At 42.6% G+C, this 16,670-nt stretch overlaps 1 protein-coding gene across 2 annotated transcripts in view; it reads right to left on the reverse strand.

Annotated features, from left to right (window-relative positions):
* The window catches only part of LOC137321938 (3',5'-cyclic-AMP phosphodiesterase 7B-like), a 167,984-nt gene that overhangs the window by 21,556 nt on the left and 129,758 nt on the right, over positions 1 to 16,670 (reverse strand). For both annotated transcript variants that reach the window (XM_067984824.1, XM_067984825.1), the window contains 2 exons: positions 8,938 to 9,033; positions 7,939 to 8,039 (listed from right to left, as the gene is read on the reverse strand). In XM_067984824.1, the coding sequence (XP_067840925.1) occupies positions 7,939 to 8,039; positions 8,938 to 9,033 (197 nt within the window). The remainder of the gene's footprint in view (positions 1 to 7,938; positions 8,040 to 8,937; positions 9,034 to 16,670) is intronic.

A 16,670-nucleotide genomic window follows, 5' to 3' on the forward strand; every position in this document is an offset into this window, starting at 1 on the left:
GTTTGGGTAATTATTTAACACCCAAATGCAAAAGAGCAAATCTGCCCCAGAGTCTGATAGTGGATGCTGACACTACACTAGGCAACTATTTACAGATTGTGGATAAAATTTCTTATGCTGGTTTGAAATACATGGTCAGAAGTAGGAGTGGGCATCAAGTGTTTGCACAACACAATTTATGTTTCTGGAGTGAAATCCAGACTGCTTTCGGAATGAAAGGCTGTTTACTTCGCGTTTCACCTGTTTGCACTGCAGGGCTGCAGTGTCTATTTTTAAAATTTGTGCCCACCAGTTTTCTTTCTTCTCCTGGACGTGTTGATTCCTTGCTGGGGTACAGTTCCATCAGTGGATGCTGCTCCCTGACCCCTTGTGGCCATTGTTCATGTGAGTTCTGATAGTGAGTGTTAGCAGGCAGGGGCTGCTCATCACAGCCAGACCTGAACCTGTGCTCTTTCAATGTCCATACATGCACATGTACAACAAGGTTGCTGGATAGAAACGAAGAGCAGGAACATTGTTCAATTTTTTCCTCCCTAATCGAGAGCACGGAGACCAATTGTAGTAGCCCACTGTTGTCCTGGCCAAGAACAGCTAATACAGCATAAATTGGGGGTGAAATCTGGCACTTTCTCGGTTTGTAAGGCTCAGCTTGTCACCGGATAAACTCGTGACAAAACACAGGATAAAATCAGAGGAGCCTGCAGTCATGCTTTACTGCCCAACATTTTCTTGAATCAAAATTAACAGAAATAAATCAAAACAATTTTACCCCCTTTTATCCTGTCAATTTTCTCTTCCTTTCTGCTATGCCAGAGGTGCGATCTCTTTGCTGCGGTATGTTTCCATGGGTATCAAGCACCCTCCATTACCTCTTGACCAAGTAGCCATTCTTCATATGCAAGCTTACACGATGAATGTTAGCGGGCTAACACCAGCAACATTACAGTTAAATCTGATCCTGCCCTCAATCGATGTCTGCACATATGGTGCACTTTTAGCAGTGGCAGGAACCCTGGCCAATTTTCCTCATACTAATTTAGAAACACTAAGCCAAATTTCAGTGCTCCTGGTACTGCCTAACTGATATCTGCTAACTCAGCAAAATAAAATTGCTTGACTGAATTGCTCAGCTACTTATTACCATAAATGGTTTATATTACCCAATGGCCCAGCTGGTTATCGTCTTTTGACTTCATTTTAATCCATTACAATCAAGATGTAATGACAAAACTAGTTTCGAATATAACTTGAAACGAACAACTCAATTCTTATTCACATTAATCTGATTCTAAAACATCTGGAAAGATATTTCTATATACTCTGGATTACTCCCAGTGCCACGTGCTAGTGAGTACAGAAACAGGAAGATAGTGTCATCTGTGGCTCAGTTGGTACCACTCTCGCAGCTGAGTCAGCAGGTCATGGGTTCAAGTCCCACTCCAGACACTTGAGCACAAAATCTAGGCTGACACTCCAGTGCAGTACTGAGGGAGTGTTGCATTGTTGGAGGTGCCGTCTTTCGGATGAGACGTTAAACCTATCTGTCCTCTCAGGTGGACGTAAAAGATCCCACAGCACCATTTTGAAGAAGAGCAGGGGTGTTATCCCTGGTTTCCTGGCCAATATTTAAACATCAACCAACATCACTAAAAAAGGACACAGATTATCTGGTCATTCTCACATTGCTGTTTGTGGGAGCTGGCTGTGCGCAAGTTGGCTGCTGTGTTTACTACATTACAACAGTGACTATACTTCAAAAATACTTCATTGGCTGTAAAGTGCTTTGGGATGTCATGAGGTCATGAAAAGCACTATATAAATGCAAGTCTTTCTTTTTATATATAAAAAATAATCAGGCAAAAGTAGGTAAATTTTTGCCGATGTCTGTTCCTACTGGAAAAATCCAAATGTACTTTTACTGCAGTACAGTATTTCTAATGTGAATGGAGATTAGGAAAATTGCTTCACCTGAATTTACACTGACAGTTTTATCTCAATAAAGCCTTATTGATTCTGTCAGACATCCATGTTGTTGGGGTAATAGGCTGATGTCAGTAAAATTACAAAGGTTTACTGTAAAGTCGTTGAACAACTTTTTAATCAGCGTAAACTGTAATATGATTATGGCACATTTTTTTGTAAACTTTGGTACAATTTCTGCAACTGCTACTCCAACAATGGTGTGTTGCCTCCCTGGTGCCAGGGTAAAGGATGGCACTGAATGGGTGCAGGACATTCTGCAAGGGGAAGGGTAACAGCCAGATGTTGTGGTCCATGTTGGAACCAATGACATAGGTAGTTAAAGGGTTGAAGTCTTCCAGGCAGAGTTTCAGGGGCTAGGAAAAAGATTAAAGAGCAGGACTGCAAAGGTGGTAATTTATGGATTACTCCCAGTGCCACGTGCTAGTCAGTACAGAAACAGGAAGACAGTGCAGGTGAATACGTGGCTGAAGAAGTGATGCAGGAGGGGGGGGCTTCAGATTCCTGGGGCATTGGGACCAGTTCTGGGGCAGGAGGGACGTGTACAAGCCAGACGGGTTGCACCTGAACAGGGCTGGGACCAATGTCCTCGCAGGGAGGTTAACTAATGCTGTAGTGGGGGGGGGGGGGTTTAAACAAATTTGGCAGGGGAACCGGATGTAGCAGCAGAGAGGAGAGACAAGGGGCTCGATTTTACCGTCGGGTTTCCTGTGGGTTTCCAGCGGGGGGGCCCCAAAAATCCCGATATCCAGTCACGTGACCGGATTGCGCCACGATCCCGCCCACTTCCGGGTTCCCCGATGACGTGCGGGGGTGCGTGCGTGGCCCCCGCTGGTGGGAATCCCGCAGGCAATTAAAGCCAGCGGGATGCCACTTGAGGTTATTTATTTTGCTTGTTCAGGTCATTAACTGACTTGATTAAGGGACTGTGTGTGATTTTGGGGAAACATGGGACTGTTTCACACACTGGGGGAAACAGTCCTAGTTGAAGTGGACGTGTTGCAGCCGTCAGCCTGTGGCAGCTGCAAAGGTCCATTTGACAGGTTGGGGGGGGGGGGGGGAGACCCTCACCCATTGCAGGAGCCGCTCTGTCACTTGGGACAAAGTGTGGCCTCCACCACCCCCCTCCTAATGGTCAAAGTCACCAACCTGCACACTCACCCCGGGGTCCGGAGACATGTGCCTACCTTGCGGACCCCCTCAGATGTACATATTGCGGATGGGGGCCGCCGTAGCTGCAGTCATGACCCCCTCGGAGGACGAACAGCATCACCAGCCTCGCCATCCATGCCGTCCACCTCTGACACGTGGAGCTCCAGAACAGAGTGCTGTGACACATCCACCTGTACAGCAGGAGGGAGGGCTACCGCAGAGAGAGACGCGTCGCAGAGGGCACTAGCCTTGCCACAAGGTCCACAGACCGAGGCGCAGCTCCCCGGACCTCTCCGAGCAGCAGTGCACATGGAGGCGCAGATTCACTCGACATGTAGTCGTGGACATCTGCAGCCTCTTTCATGCCGAGCTGCTCCTGGCTGGCCCCAGCACCATCTGCTTACCTGTCGCTGCCAAAGTCACCACTACCCTCCACAACTTCTCCTCCGCATCCTTCCAGGGTGCAGCCGGGTACACCGCCGATGTCTCTCAGTCGTCTGCGCGGAAGAGCCCTGCAAATACACCTGCACCTACTCTGCAGTAACACAATGGGTGGCATCAGTGGTGGGTCCTCATAGTGATACCCAGGAGCGGGCATTATTGCACACAACAGACAGGATTCACGGAGACATGGCAGTGGTGGTGCCAATATAATGTGTGATGTTTGTTGCTCCGAAATTCAATATAGGTAACACCCATGGCAAACCCTCAGACACCCTTGTGCATCCCCTTCATGCTCACGACACGTTTGCCGTACGCTGCCTACTGCACATATGTGATGCATGCCCTGTGGCTGCAGCACAGGTGGTGGCAGGTTGAGTGAGGCTGGCCGTGAGGGAGATGCACGAGAGGGTGCGTATGGGATAGAGCCATGAGATTGTATGAGGATTGGGTTGCGTGTTAGTGGCGGGGTGAGTACTGGCGAGGTGAGTAGGTGCAGGTAAGATGAGGATGGGGTTTGAGTGGGTACGAGGGGTGATGTGACAGAGTAGTGTTGGCGGTGCCGAAGGAGATGTGGGGTGGGGGCAGTGTTTTGGCAGACGGAGTGTAGGGGAAAGACTACGTGTTCTCACTGTGGCTGACCTACTGCGGTCATTGGAGCGCCTCCTGCACTGGGCGATATGTGGGCGATATGTTGGTGGTGCAGGTGACCCCCTCTGCCACCTCGAGCCAGTCCTTCTTGGTGGCAGAGGCAGGCCGCTTCCTCCCGCCCGCCGGGTGGAAGATCTCTGTCCTCCCCCTCCTCCTCACCCTTACAGCATGGAGCAGCCTTCCCCCTGGGCTGCTCCATGCTGTAATTTGTTCCATTGGTTGCAGCATCTGTCAGTGGAGGACTGCCCCTTTAACTAGAGAGCCTCCAGCTGACAGATCGTACTGCGCATGCGCAGCCCGCCCGATGCGCAGACCAGCAGCGCGGACCCCGGAGGAGCAGGTAAGTGAATCCAATTAGTGGATTGCCTGCTACGATCGCGCGGGCAACCCACTAATTTCACCGGGCGCGGAGGCCACGCACCCGAAACCCAACCCGCCGGAAACCCGCAGGCCTGGTAAAATCAGGCCCAAGGTGTATAGAAAACTAGGAGGGACAAATAGCAACAGAACAAAGAATAATGTAGCAAGAGCAGGAGATAGATGGAGGAAAAAAGCAAACCAGACTAGCATGGTGTTGGAATGCATGTGTGTTAATGTGCGGGGCGTTACAAATAAGGTTGATGAGCTGCAGGCACAAGTTGCCACATGGGTTATGATACAGTGGCTATAATGGAGACCTGGCTTAAACATGGGCAGGAATGGGAACTAAATATTCTTGGCTACAATGTATTCAGGAGGGATAGGGTAGGAAAAAGGATAGGAGAGGGGGTGGCAATTTTGTTCAAGGGTAATATTACAGTTCTACAGAGGGACGATACACTAGAGAGTTCAAAGACTGAATCTATTTGGTTAGAGTTAAGGAACAGAAAAGTTGCTGTTACATTGCTGGGTGTTTATCATAGACCCCCAAATAGTGAGGAGGAGATGGAGGAGCAAATTTGTAGCTAAACGTCAAAGAAATGTAAAAATAATACAGTAGTAATAGTAGGGGACTTCAATTACCCTAATATAGACTGGAAATAAAATTGAGCAAAGGGCAAGGAGGGTGAAGAATTCTTAAAATGTGTACAGGAAAACTTTTTTAATCAGTATGTTTCTAGCCCAACAAGGAGGGAAGCAGTACTGGATTTAGTCCTGGGAAATAAAGTAGGGCAAGTGGAGTGTGTTTCAGTGGGAGAACATCTGCATGATGGTGATCATAATATGATTAGGATTAAAGTAGTTATGGAAAGAAGAATCAAAGGTAAAAACACCCAACTAGAAGAGAACCAATTTCAGTGATTTGAGAAGGGATCTAGCACAGGTGGACTGGAAACAAAGATTGGCCAAGAAAAGAGTAAATGAGCAATGGCAGGCCTCCAAGGCAGAGATAGTTTGGGTACAAACCAAGAACATTCCCATAAGGAGGAAAGATAGGGAATCCAAAGCTAGAACTCCCTGGATAACAAAGGAAATAGAGGTTCAAATAAAACAGAAAAATGAGGTTTATGACAAATGTTTGGTTTTCTATTGTATTCTGAACCTGACAGAATACAGAGTGCAGGGGGAAATTGAAGAAGGATATAAGAAGGGCAAAGGGAGAGTATGAGAAAAGATTAACATAAAAGGGAACCCAAAAATCTTTTATAAACATAAAAAGTAAAAGGATAGTTAAAGGAATGGTGGGGCCAATTAGGGACAAAAAAGGAAATCTTCTTGTGGGGGCAGAGGGCATGACTGAGGTACTGAATGAGTACTTTGCATCTGTCGTCACAAAAGAAGAGGATGAAGTTAATGCCACAGTAGAGGAGGAGGGAGTAGAGATATTGGATAAGATAAAAATAGATAGAAAGGAGGTGCTTAATAGGTTGGCATCACTTAATGTTAACAAGTTACCCAGTCCAGATGGGATGCATCCTAGGTGGCTGAGGGAAGCAAGGGTGGAAGTAGGAGAAGCTCTGATCACAATCTTTTAATCCTCCTTGGATATGGGAGTAGTGCCAGAGGAATGTTACACCCCTATTCAAAATAGGGGAGGGGGATAAACCTGGTAACTGCCAGTTTAATATCAGTGGTGGGAAAACTACTGAAGACTACTGTCAAGGACTAAATTAAATCTCACTTGGAGAAGCGTGGGTTAATAAGGGACAGCCAGCACTAATTTGTTAAAGGCAAATCGTGACTGACTAACCTGATTGAGTTCTTTGATGAAGTATCAGAGTGGATTGATGAAGGTAGTGCAGTAGATGTTGTATATATGGACTTTCAAAAGGCATTTGATAAAGTACCATATAACAGACTTACTCGGAAAATAGAAGCACTTGGGATTAAAGGGATGGTGGTAACTTGGATACATAATTGGCTAAGGGATAGGAGGCAGAGAGTAATGGTGAGTGGATGTTTTTCTGACTGGAGAGAAGTATGCAGTGGGGTCCCCCAGGGATCAGTATTAGGACCAGTGCTTTTCTTGTTATATATAAATAACCTGGACTTGGGTATAGGGAGTACAATTTCAAAGTTTGCAGACAAAACATGACAAAGTAGTAAATAATGAGGAGGATAGTGGAAGACTTCAGGAGGACATAGACAGACTGGTAAAATGGGCAGACACGTAGCAGATGCAATTTAATACAGATAAGTGTGAAGTGATGCACTTTGGGAGGAACAACATGGAGAGGCAGTATAATCTAAATAGTACTATTTTATGCAAGAGCAGGGGGACCTGGGGGTGCATATTCACAAATCTTTGAAGGTGGCTGGGCAAGTTGATAAGGTGGTTAAGAAAGCATATGGGATACTTGGCTTTTTAAACATAGGCATTGAATACAAAAACAAGGAAATCATGCTAAACCTGTACACATCACTGGTTAGGCCTCTGCTGGAGTACTGTGTACAATTCTGGGCATCATACTTTAGGAAGAATGTCAGGACCTTGGAGAGGGTACAGAGGAGGTTTACCAGGATGATACCAGGGATGAGGGAATTAAGTAATGTGGAGAGATTAGAGAAAATGGGATTGTTCTCCTTAGAGTAGAGAAGGTTAAGGGGAGATTTAATAGAGGTATTCAAAATTATGGGGGGTTTTAATAGAGCAAATAGGGAGAAACTGTTTCCTCTGGCAAGTGGGTCGGTGACCAGAGGTCATAGATTTAAAATAACTGACAAAGAAACTAGAGCAGAAATGAGGTGAATGTTTTTTTACACAGAGGGTTGTTAAGATCTGGAAAGCACTACCTGAAAGGACTTTCAAAAGGTAATTGGACATGTACTTGAAGATGACTAATTTGCAGGGTAATAGGGGAAAAAGCTCGGGTGTGGGACTATATTGGACAGCTCTTGCAAAGAGCTGGCACAAGCACGATGGACCGAATGGCTTCCTTCTGTCATGTAAGATTCTATGATTCTAATATTGAATCATTAATGTTCGGAACTTTAGTCACTGGGGGGGGGGGGGGGGGGGAAAGTGTCCTTTGACAGAACTCAGTCATTGCATAACAAGAAAACATGGTTGTATTTTGGTTTGATAAACTGTACACCTGTCAGTTAAACAACGCAGTTGATACAAACCTCATCTAGCCATTTTAAAATAAAAACAAATCTGTGCCACCTAACACCCAAGATAGCAGGAAAGAAATTTGCTTCCAGGCCTGCGCTGCCCTGTGACTAACTTTTGTGAGAGTCTTTTTTAAAAGCCTTTTTTGTTTGTAGTTAATTGTAAATTAGATTCATTCATACCTTGGGTTCTTTTAGATAGCAGTGCATTGCCTGAGTCACATCAGCAGCATGAACAGCATTGTGATATGGGTTTTGGCTGTGATAATCCTCTTGAATCATAACTGATAGGGAAAAAACATGTAAAAGTTAGTTACAAAGTTGTCACCATAAAGTCTGAAGCAGCAGTTGCACAAGTGTAAACGTTTCATTTGTGTTTTTTTTAAAACAGGTAGCTGACAGAAATCAAGATGGTTCATAAAAATAGATTGCATGGTATTTTATAACAGAGTGTAAACCAGTTTCTTTTAATGTGAGAGGTTAACCTTCCTCAGTTTTCTCCCTGGGTCATGCACCAACTGTAGCAGCACAAACTACTCCCAAGCTTCCACTAATGCCATTCTGAACCAGCTACTAGAACGTGCAAGAGTGTCCTCCTAGTGAATTGACACTGCAACTTGCCCATAGCTTTTATATCCTTCCTATAATGGAGTGCCCAGAATTGTATGCAATACTCCAACTGCAGCCTAAGATCTTATACATCTTTGCCACCAAGCTGATCTGGCAGTATTCTTTACTAGAGGGCACCCCTCAGCTCTGAAAAGATCCATCCTTATCTGTAGCACCTCCTGCGACTTCAATGCAACATCTTAGAATGGTTCCATTCTACCTCTACATCTTACTTCTGCTATTTTTAAAATTTGGAGTCAGTTCTTCTTTAAGCTCTTCCCTTGAAGAGCTTTGGACGCCAGATTTTCTGACTCCGACCCCTGCATGCCCCCAGTACATCATGCGCCAATTGTTTAGTTATATCAGCGGGCCTCACTTTATAGCATAAAGTCAGCAATATGTGCTACAGGCACCCACAGCACTTAAGGAGCTGTGTTCCTGGAGCTTTTGTGCCAGGACTACATTATCATTCTTGTGATATTTAAAAAAATATATATTAACAGTTCTTCAGCAATAATATTAAACTCACTACATATAAAATATTTAATACTGCCATACATTTATTTGACTTACCTAAAAATCTGTGCAATTTTACCATATCCAACTGAAAATGATGAATGAGACCATGTTTATTGAACAGGTGACATAACAGGGTGACAAGACTATTCCCTGAAATAAAGAATGACAAGTTAGCAATTAATTGACATTGACATCATTTTAGCACTGAAATTTAATAAAACAATAAATTATATGGTCATCCAGTAATGGGTCATGTAGATGCACAGTTATATTATCCCTGGATAGGATGTGGGTTTGTGCTTCAATTCTGTTGATGGTGGAAAAAAGAGAAAAAAACTGAAAGAGTCTGGAAGAAAAATAAATTCTTCTCAGTTCGCATCCTCTATACGCTGGGTTTATTCCAACAGATTGCCGATATGAAGAATTCAAAATTATTGCTGTTTTATGACATTTTCTCCTCTCCTCTCTTGTTCTGTAAAAATAATGGGGGTGATTTTAAACCCCAAGAACGGGTAGGAGTTGAAAATAGTTGTTTTTTGGATTGCCACCACAACCCAGCTTTATTTCCGGGTTTAACATGGGTGTGTAAAAGTACAGGCTTCCCACTGGGAATGCAAAGTCTAAATATTTTGCGGTTGCGACCCAAAAAAACAACTATTTTCAACTTCCACCCGCCCCCAACACACCCGATCTTGGGGTTTAAAGTCACCCCCAATATCTCTCTGAAGCAGAGATCAATCTTTTTCTCCATTGCTACAGCAGGCATTTCCAACTGTGCTCATGTCAAAGTTTTCATATTTAATGTGCCATTTTCCACCTTAGTTCATCAAAGGCTTCTAAGGTTGCATTTCATTTTGTTGTTTTTTAGGCTACTGTTTCTTTTTTGCACATTACCCATGGTCTTGTTATCTCTGGGTTTCAAATTTAGCAAAAAGTAAAAATAAGGGCATTATTATCCATTATCTTAGATGTTTATTCCGAAATACAGAAACCTCAGAAATTTGCCTTGGGTTTTTATTATATCTCTCAACATAATATATATCCTCTCATCCCTGGTATCATTCTAGTAAATCTACATTGCACCCTTTCCATGCTTCCAATTTTCTTTAGGGATGCTCAAAACCACACACAGTATTTCAACTGCAACCTAAATGTCTTTTAAATATCTTTTACAGATTCATCATCACCTCTCTGCTTCAGATCCTATTTGCCGTTTTTAACAGTTTTTTCCACCTGAATTCGAGTTTTAAATAGCTGTGTACTATCACTCCCAGGTTTCTCTGTTCTTCTACTCTATTTGCTAATTAGGGTATATTATAATCTCTATCTTGAAAAATGTACTATTTCACATTTATCTACAGCCAATTACATTTACCATACATCCTTTCTCCTAACCTATGTTCTTCTGCATTCTTCCTCACAGTTTGCCATGCCTCCATTTTTATTTATTAATCAGCATATTTTGACATTATTCCTTCTATGCCCACATCCAAATCATTCTTGTATATGGAGAACAAGAGAGAACGAAACACATTTTTGGAGCAAACCATTAGCTGTATCTTACCAATCCAAGTCATCCCTCTATACCACAGAATCATAGAAAGTTACGGCACAGAAGGAGGCCATTCAGCCCATCGTGTCTGTGCCGGCCGAAAAAGAGCTATCCACTTAATCCCACTTTCCCGCACTTGGTCCATAGCCCTGTAGGATACGGCACTTCAAGTGCACATCCAAGTACTTTTTAAGTGAGTTGAGGGTTTCTGCCTTTACCACCCTTTCAAGCAGTGAGTTCCAGACCCCCCCACATCCTCTGGGTGAAAAAATTTCTCCTCAGCTCCCCTCTAATCCTTCTACCAATTACTTTAAATCTATGCCCCCTGGTCACTGACCCCTCTGCTAAGGGATAAATGTCTTCCCTATCTACTCTATCTAGGCCCCTCATAATTTTATATACCTCAATTAAATCTCTCCTCAGCCTTCTTTGTTCCAAAGAAAACAACCCCAGCCTATCCAATCTTTTCTCGTAGCTAAAATTCTCCAGCCCTGGCAACATCCTCATAAATCTCCTCTATATCCTCTCTACTGCAATCACACACTTTCCTGCAATGTGGTGACCAGAACTGTGCGCAGTACTCAAGCTGTAGCCTAGCCAATGTTTTATATAGTTCTAGCATAACCTTCCTGCTCTTATATTCTATTCCTCGGCTAATAAAGGAAAATATCCCATATGACTTTTTAACCACCTTATCTACCTGTCCTGCTGCCTTCAGGGATCTGTGGACATGCACTCCAAGGTCCCTTTGTCCCTCTACACCTCTCAGTATCCCCCCATTTATTGTGTATTCCCTTGCCTTGTTCGTCCTCCCCAAATGCATTACCTCACACTTCTCTGGATTGAATTCCATTTGCCACTTTCCTGCCCACCTGGCCAGTCCATTGATATCTTCCTGCAGTCTAAAGCTTTCCACCTCACTATCAACCACACGGCCAATTTTTGTATCATCTGCAAACTTCTTGATCAAGCTCCCCACATTCAAGCCCAAATCATTAATATATACCACAAAAAGCAAGGGACCTAGTACTGGGCCTTGTGGAACCCCACAGGAAACATCCTTCCAGTCGCAAAAACACCTGTCAACCATTACCCTTTGCTTCCTGCCACTGAGCCAATTTTGGATCCAACTAGCCACTTTCCCTTGGATTCCATGGGCTTTTACTTTTTTGACCAGTCTGCCATGTGGGACTTACTAAAAATCCTTGCTAAATCCATGTAGACTACATAAACGCGTTACCCTCATCGACCCTCCTTGTTACTTCCTTAAAAAATTCAATCAAGTTAATCAGACATGACCTTTCCTTAACAAATCCGTGCTGACTGTCCTTAATTAATTTTGAATAAGGCCATGGCCCTTCTTCTTCACAACAAGTCTCTTATATGGCACTTTAGCCAATTCTACTGAAGTATTAGATTCTAAAGGATATAGGTAAATTGTATCATAATAATATGTTGGACATACATTATTAAAAATCTTACAATGGCACGCACTTCCTGTCCATAAACTGTACATCCTGTTATCACGATTTTTAAGTAACAATTTTCTCAATATTTAGAATGGAAAAACTCCATAGGATCATATCAACTTTTCACAGTCATGGTCTGCTGACGAACCAACTGAATCAGTCAAATGCTTTTGATGCTGTAGAAGAGCAGAGGGATTTATGAGTCCAGCTTCACAGAACATTAAAAGCAGCACCTCAGGTTGGCAAGGCCATAAAAAAGCTACTGGAATTCTAAGTTTTATCACAAGATACAGAATATAAAAACCAAGTAGTAATGATAAGCCTATATAAACCATAAAATCTCAGAGTGTTGCGTACAGTATTGGGGTGTACGCTATAGGAAGGATATTGAGGCTTTAGAGAGGGCACAACAGAAATTCATTAGCATGCTGCCTGGTATGAGGAAATACAAATATGAAGAAAGATTTTGAAAAATTGGGTCTTATTTCATTAGAAGAATACAGAATACAGGGTGCTATAACAGAAGTGTTTAAAATTATGAAAGGATTGCTGAGGGTAGATAGAAGCAGACTGTTTCCAGTAATTCAGGGGTCAAGAAGGACGTGCCATAGATACAAGATTAAATGTAAGAAATTTAGAACAGTGGGCAGGAGAGAGTCCTTTACACAAGAGAGTTGTGAGGCTGTGGAATTTACTTCCAGGATTAGTGGTTGAGGCAGAAACTATGTCAACATTCAAGATCAGATTGGATACATGGAGGAAGGAAAAGGGGTTGAACGAATATGGGAGCAGGGTAGGTAAATACAATTGGAACTATTTGCTCATGTGGAGGGTAAACGTCAACATGGACTGATTGGGCCGAATGGCCTGTTTCAATGTTGTAACTTCTATGTATTCCTGTATTCTACTATAAACTGCTCATACAGATAGCATCTGTGAGCAGCAGCAATTGTGAATGTGATTTCAGTGTTGACAGTAAGAAAATAGATTGTTGATCAAGAACAATTTTAGTCACTCACTTCTTTATTGAGAAGAAAAATTCAACTAACATTTTTTCTCTTCTGAACCATTTTGAGGCTTAAGGATTTTTTTTAAATATAGAAAAGTTAGAAATTGTATAAACAATAAATCTGCAAGCTTTTTATGGGGTAATTTTTCTTTGCATATGGAGATTTATGTTTATTAAAGACTGTATGGTGGGGGGGATTTTAACTGGGTGTAAATATTTATTGACACTTTCCTAAAGTTATCAACAAATCAAAAGCAAAATACTGCAGATGCTGGAAATCTGAAATAAAAACAGAAAATGCTGGAGAAGCTCAGCAAATCAGGCAGCATCTGTGGAGAAAGAAACAGAGTTAACGTTTCAGGTCGAAGACCTATCGTCAGAACTGGAAGATGTTAAAGAGTTAAAGTTTTTAAGCAAGTATGGAGCCAGGGAAGGGGGGGGGGGAGGAAGGAACAAAAGGGAAGGTCTGTGATAGGGTAGAGGGCAACAGTGATTAAATGACAAAAGGGATGTTGGTGCAAGGCCAGGAGGGTGGTAATGGGACAAGTTAAGAAACAAAAGATGGGTCTAGAGGAGCTGTAAATGGCAACAGCAGAAGCATTACCAGCAGCTGCAGTCTCACAAAAAAAATGGGAGCAAGAGTTATGATCTGAAGTTACTGAAATAAACAATAATTAACAGTTGTCAACAAACCTAGTCAAATATTAAGATGAATTTCAACGGCATCTTGCTATAATTCAAAACTTACTCTAACCTTGTATAGATTATCAGCAAGTGAACATTTGGAATATTATGTGCAGTACTGGGCACCCTACTTTCAAAAGGATAGTGATGCTTTGAAGAGGGTTCACAGAAAAGAAACTGTATGATAGACCAGCAATAAAGCACCCTGCCATTGTATGCACAGCCTTATTATATGGAACTTCCTGCCAAAGCTTCGCCACCCTCTATTTCTCTTTCTATCTTTAAAAACCTTTTCGAAACCCCTTATTTTGAGCAGATTTTCAGTCAGTTACCCTAACTCCCGATTCACATCTTGTCATTTTTTAAAAGAAAAAAGGTTAGAGTAGAATAATAATACAGTGAAGCGAATGGGAGGAAGAAAAGATAGGGTGAGATAGAGTAATGGAGCCGATTTTAATATCCACTACGCCCAAAGAAATGGACACAGATGAAGTATAACAGATTGCAAAAATGAGTGAGATCCACCCAGTCAGATTTCCACCTATTATATTTAAATGCATTGGCCCCTCCCTTGGACATCTAGCAATACAAATCTACATTCTGCTATTGTATCACGAACAGGCTGGGCCATTTTTTGAGAGTGAACTGGTTTTTAACCCCATATGTACCAAGATTGAAAGAAAGAAGCTAATATCATGATGCCATGACATATAGTCGGGAGGGGGGGGGGGGGGGGAGAATTTTAGATGGGAACAGAGTTCGGGTGGTGGGTTGGTTAATGTCAAACCTGCCCGATGTCATCAGTTTAAGGTCCTGGCTATTTTAACACCCAGGCCTCATTTATAAGGCGCCGGCCAGCTGCCTGCCTGAAATAGTCTGAGTGAGACAATGGCTGGATTCGGGCAGGTCAAAATGGCGGGGCCTGGAGACCGCCTGTCAGCACCAAAGAAGTTGCCGGGGCAGTGGGGAGATATGGCCCGTCTCGCAGGTCTCTTCAGAGGCCCAGCCTTTTTTGTTGGGCCTGGAGGAGCACTCTTGCTGCCTCAGCCACCTAAGAAAAGGGCCCAGTTAAGATGGCGGGAACAGCGGTTAAGTCTTTGCACAGCCACTTTAACTGTGCTCCCACCCCATTCCCACCAGGCGGGTGGATTAAAATCCCCCCCCTCCCATTATAAACAAAAGTGCTTTATTTTTGTCACAAGTGCCTCTTGTCATGTTAAAAAATTTATGATAAAACCAGCATTCATGGTTAGATGATAACTGTGAGAGCGATTGCTAGAATTCAAAGAGAGATCTGAATGAATTAAATGGATGGGTTGGTAGATGTATTTTAACGTAGGTAAATGTGAGCCAACACACACTAGAAAAGGAAAAAGATTTGGAAATGATTATTGATCACTTAAAGTATTTAGTTAAAATGAGACAGTTATCAACAAAGCTTTTTATGTCTTGCACATCAAAGGCATTTGGTTGGCTGCCGCATTTCCTACATTACAACAGTGACTACACTTCAAAAGTACTTCATTGGCTCTAAAGCACTTTGGGATGCACTGAGATCAGGAAAGTTGCTATATAAATATAAGTCTTTCTTTTCTTTTCACAGATCTAAGTCACATGTTTCAAGTTTTTAAAATGCTAAGAGTAATGGATAATGTTGATAGAAGCAGTTTTTTTAACTTGCAAAACTGTACTTGAGGCAGAACTTTTGGACAGGAGTACAAATTAAAAAGCCTCAGCAAGACTTGAGAACTGAAGGAAGCCCCTCCCCCACTCAGAGTATTCAACATGAGGAACAGACTCCCAGCTAAAGTGATTAATACTGTGTCGATTGACACTTTTAACAGAAAGCTAGAAAACTATCTGGTTGGCAATGGGATTAAGGGTTATAGAAATAAGAATAGAATATAATGATGATCAAACATTCTATGGAAAGATCACTTCTGAATTGTCACGGTAAGAAAGGCAATGGTCAGGAATGGATAAATAGCATGTCTGGTTAGATAAGTATCCTGGAGCTTTGCTCAATTTATCTTTGTTGGCAATAAGAAAATTTGCAGATCCTTTCCTTAAGACAGGAAACGAGTTTGATAAAGTCCATAAAGGGTCATACTGTACATGGTCTGTGAAAGCAATAGGCTTGATGGGCTAAGAGTTACACTTACTTATTCAATACCTTCTAATATTCTTTTGATACATGGATAAAAGAACCATTTTTAAATAATACCAGACAGCTATTCCTGTCCCATGACACATGCATTTCAGGACCCTTGGTCTTAACGCAGACACTGTAAGAATGCTCCTACCAATCATTTGATAATCCTACAATACAGGGTGAGTCAAAAGGTAGTCCATGAGAGCAACAGTCACCTTTTTGGGTGTCTTAAGAAGGCATTGGATAACCTCTATAAAGCTAATATTGGAAGCAACCTTCACGTTCTTTGTTTGGATTTCTGAGCAAAATTTGATAAGCAAGAGCACCTACCTTGAAAGAACTTCTATATTGTTTCAGGTGAAAGCATTCCCTAGATGCCCAATTTCCACCCAATCTGCCCTTTTCTTTGGACTTGTATATACAGTTTTTGAAAAAAAGTTTATTCCCCAATATTGTGTCACAACAAAAAAACATTTTCACTGTTGCTTCCTCTAGGAAAAAAGCCGACAGTAGCCTAAGGAAGGCAGTGTATGTCTGATATGGAAGTTATCTCTTTTTGAAACATCAAAAACCTCTAAAGAGTCTTTAGAATTATTCTTATGGAAATCTCGGCTTAGTCCAACTACTATGTGGATACAGTTTCTCAATTTTTAGCATATGAACTGTTTCATTATAGCCCCAATTGTAAACTGCCCGCCCAGTACGGCATTAAGCCAGAAGAGGCCCAGGTGCGTACTAATTTTTAACATTTTGGTAAGGTTCCTTGTGGCCCAGGAGGAGCAGGTGTGCTCCTTCCCTGGCTGCGATTGGCGTGGACCCCCTTCCTTCCTTCCTTCCTTCCTTCCTGTCTTGCCTTGCCATGGGTCCCGGGCGGCGGCCTGCAGCTATGCAATTCCATTTCCTGCCTGCTGGTTTTTACAT

This window comes from Heptranchias perlo, chromosome 5 (assembly GCF_035084215.1).
Source record: "Heptranchias perlo isolate sHepPer1 chromosome 5, sHepPer1.hap1, whole genome shotgun sequence".
Lineage (NCBI taxonomy): Eukaryota > Metazoa > Chordata > Chondrichthyes > Hexanchiformes > Hexanchidae > Heptranchias > Heptranchias perlo.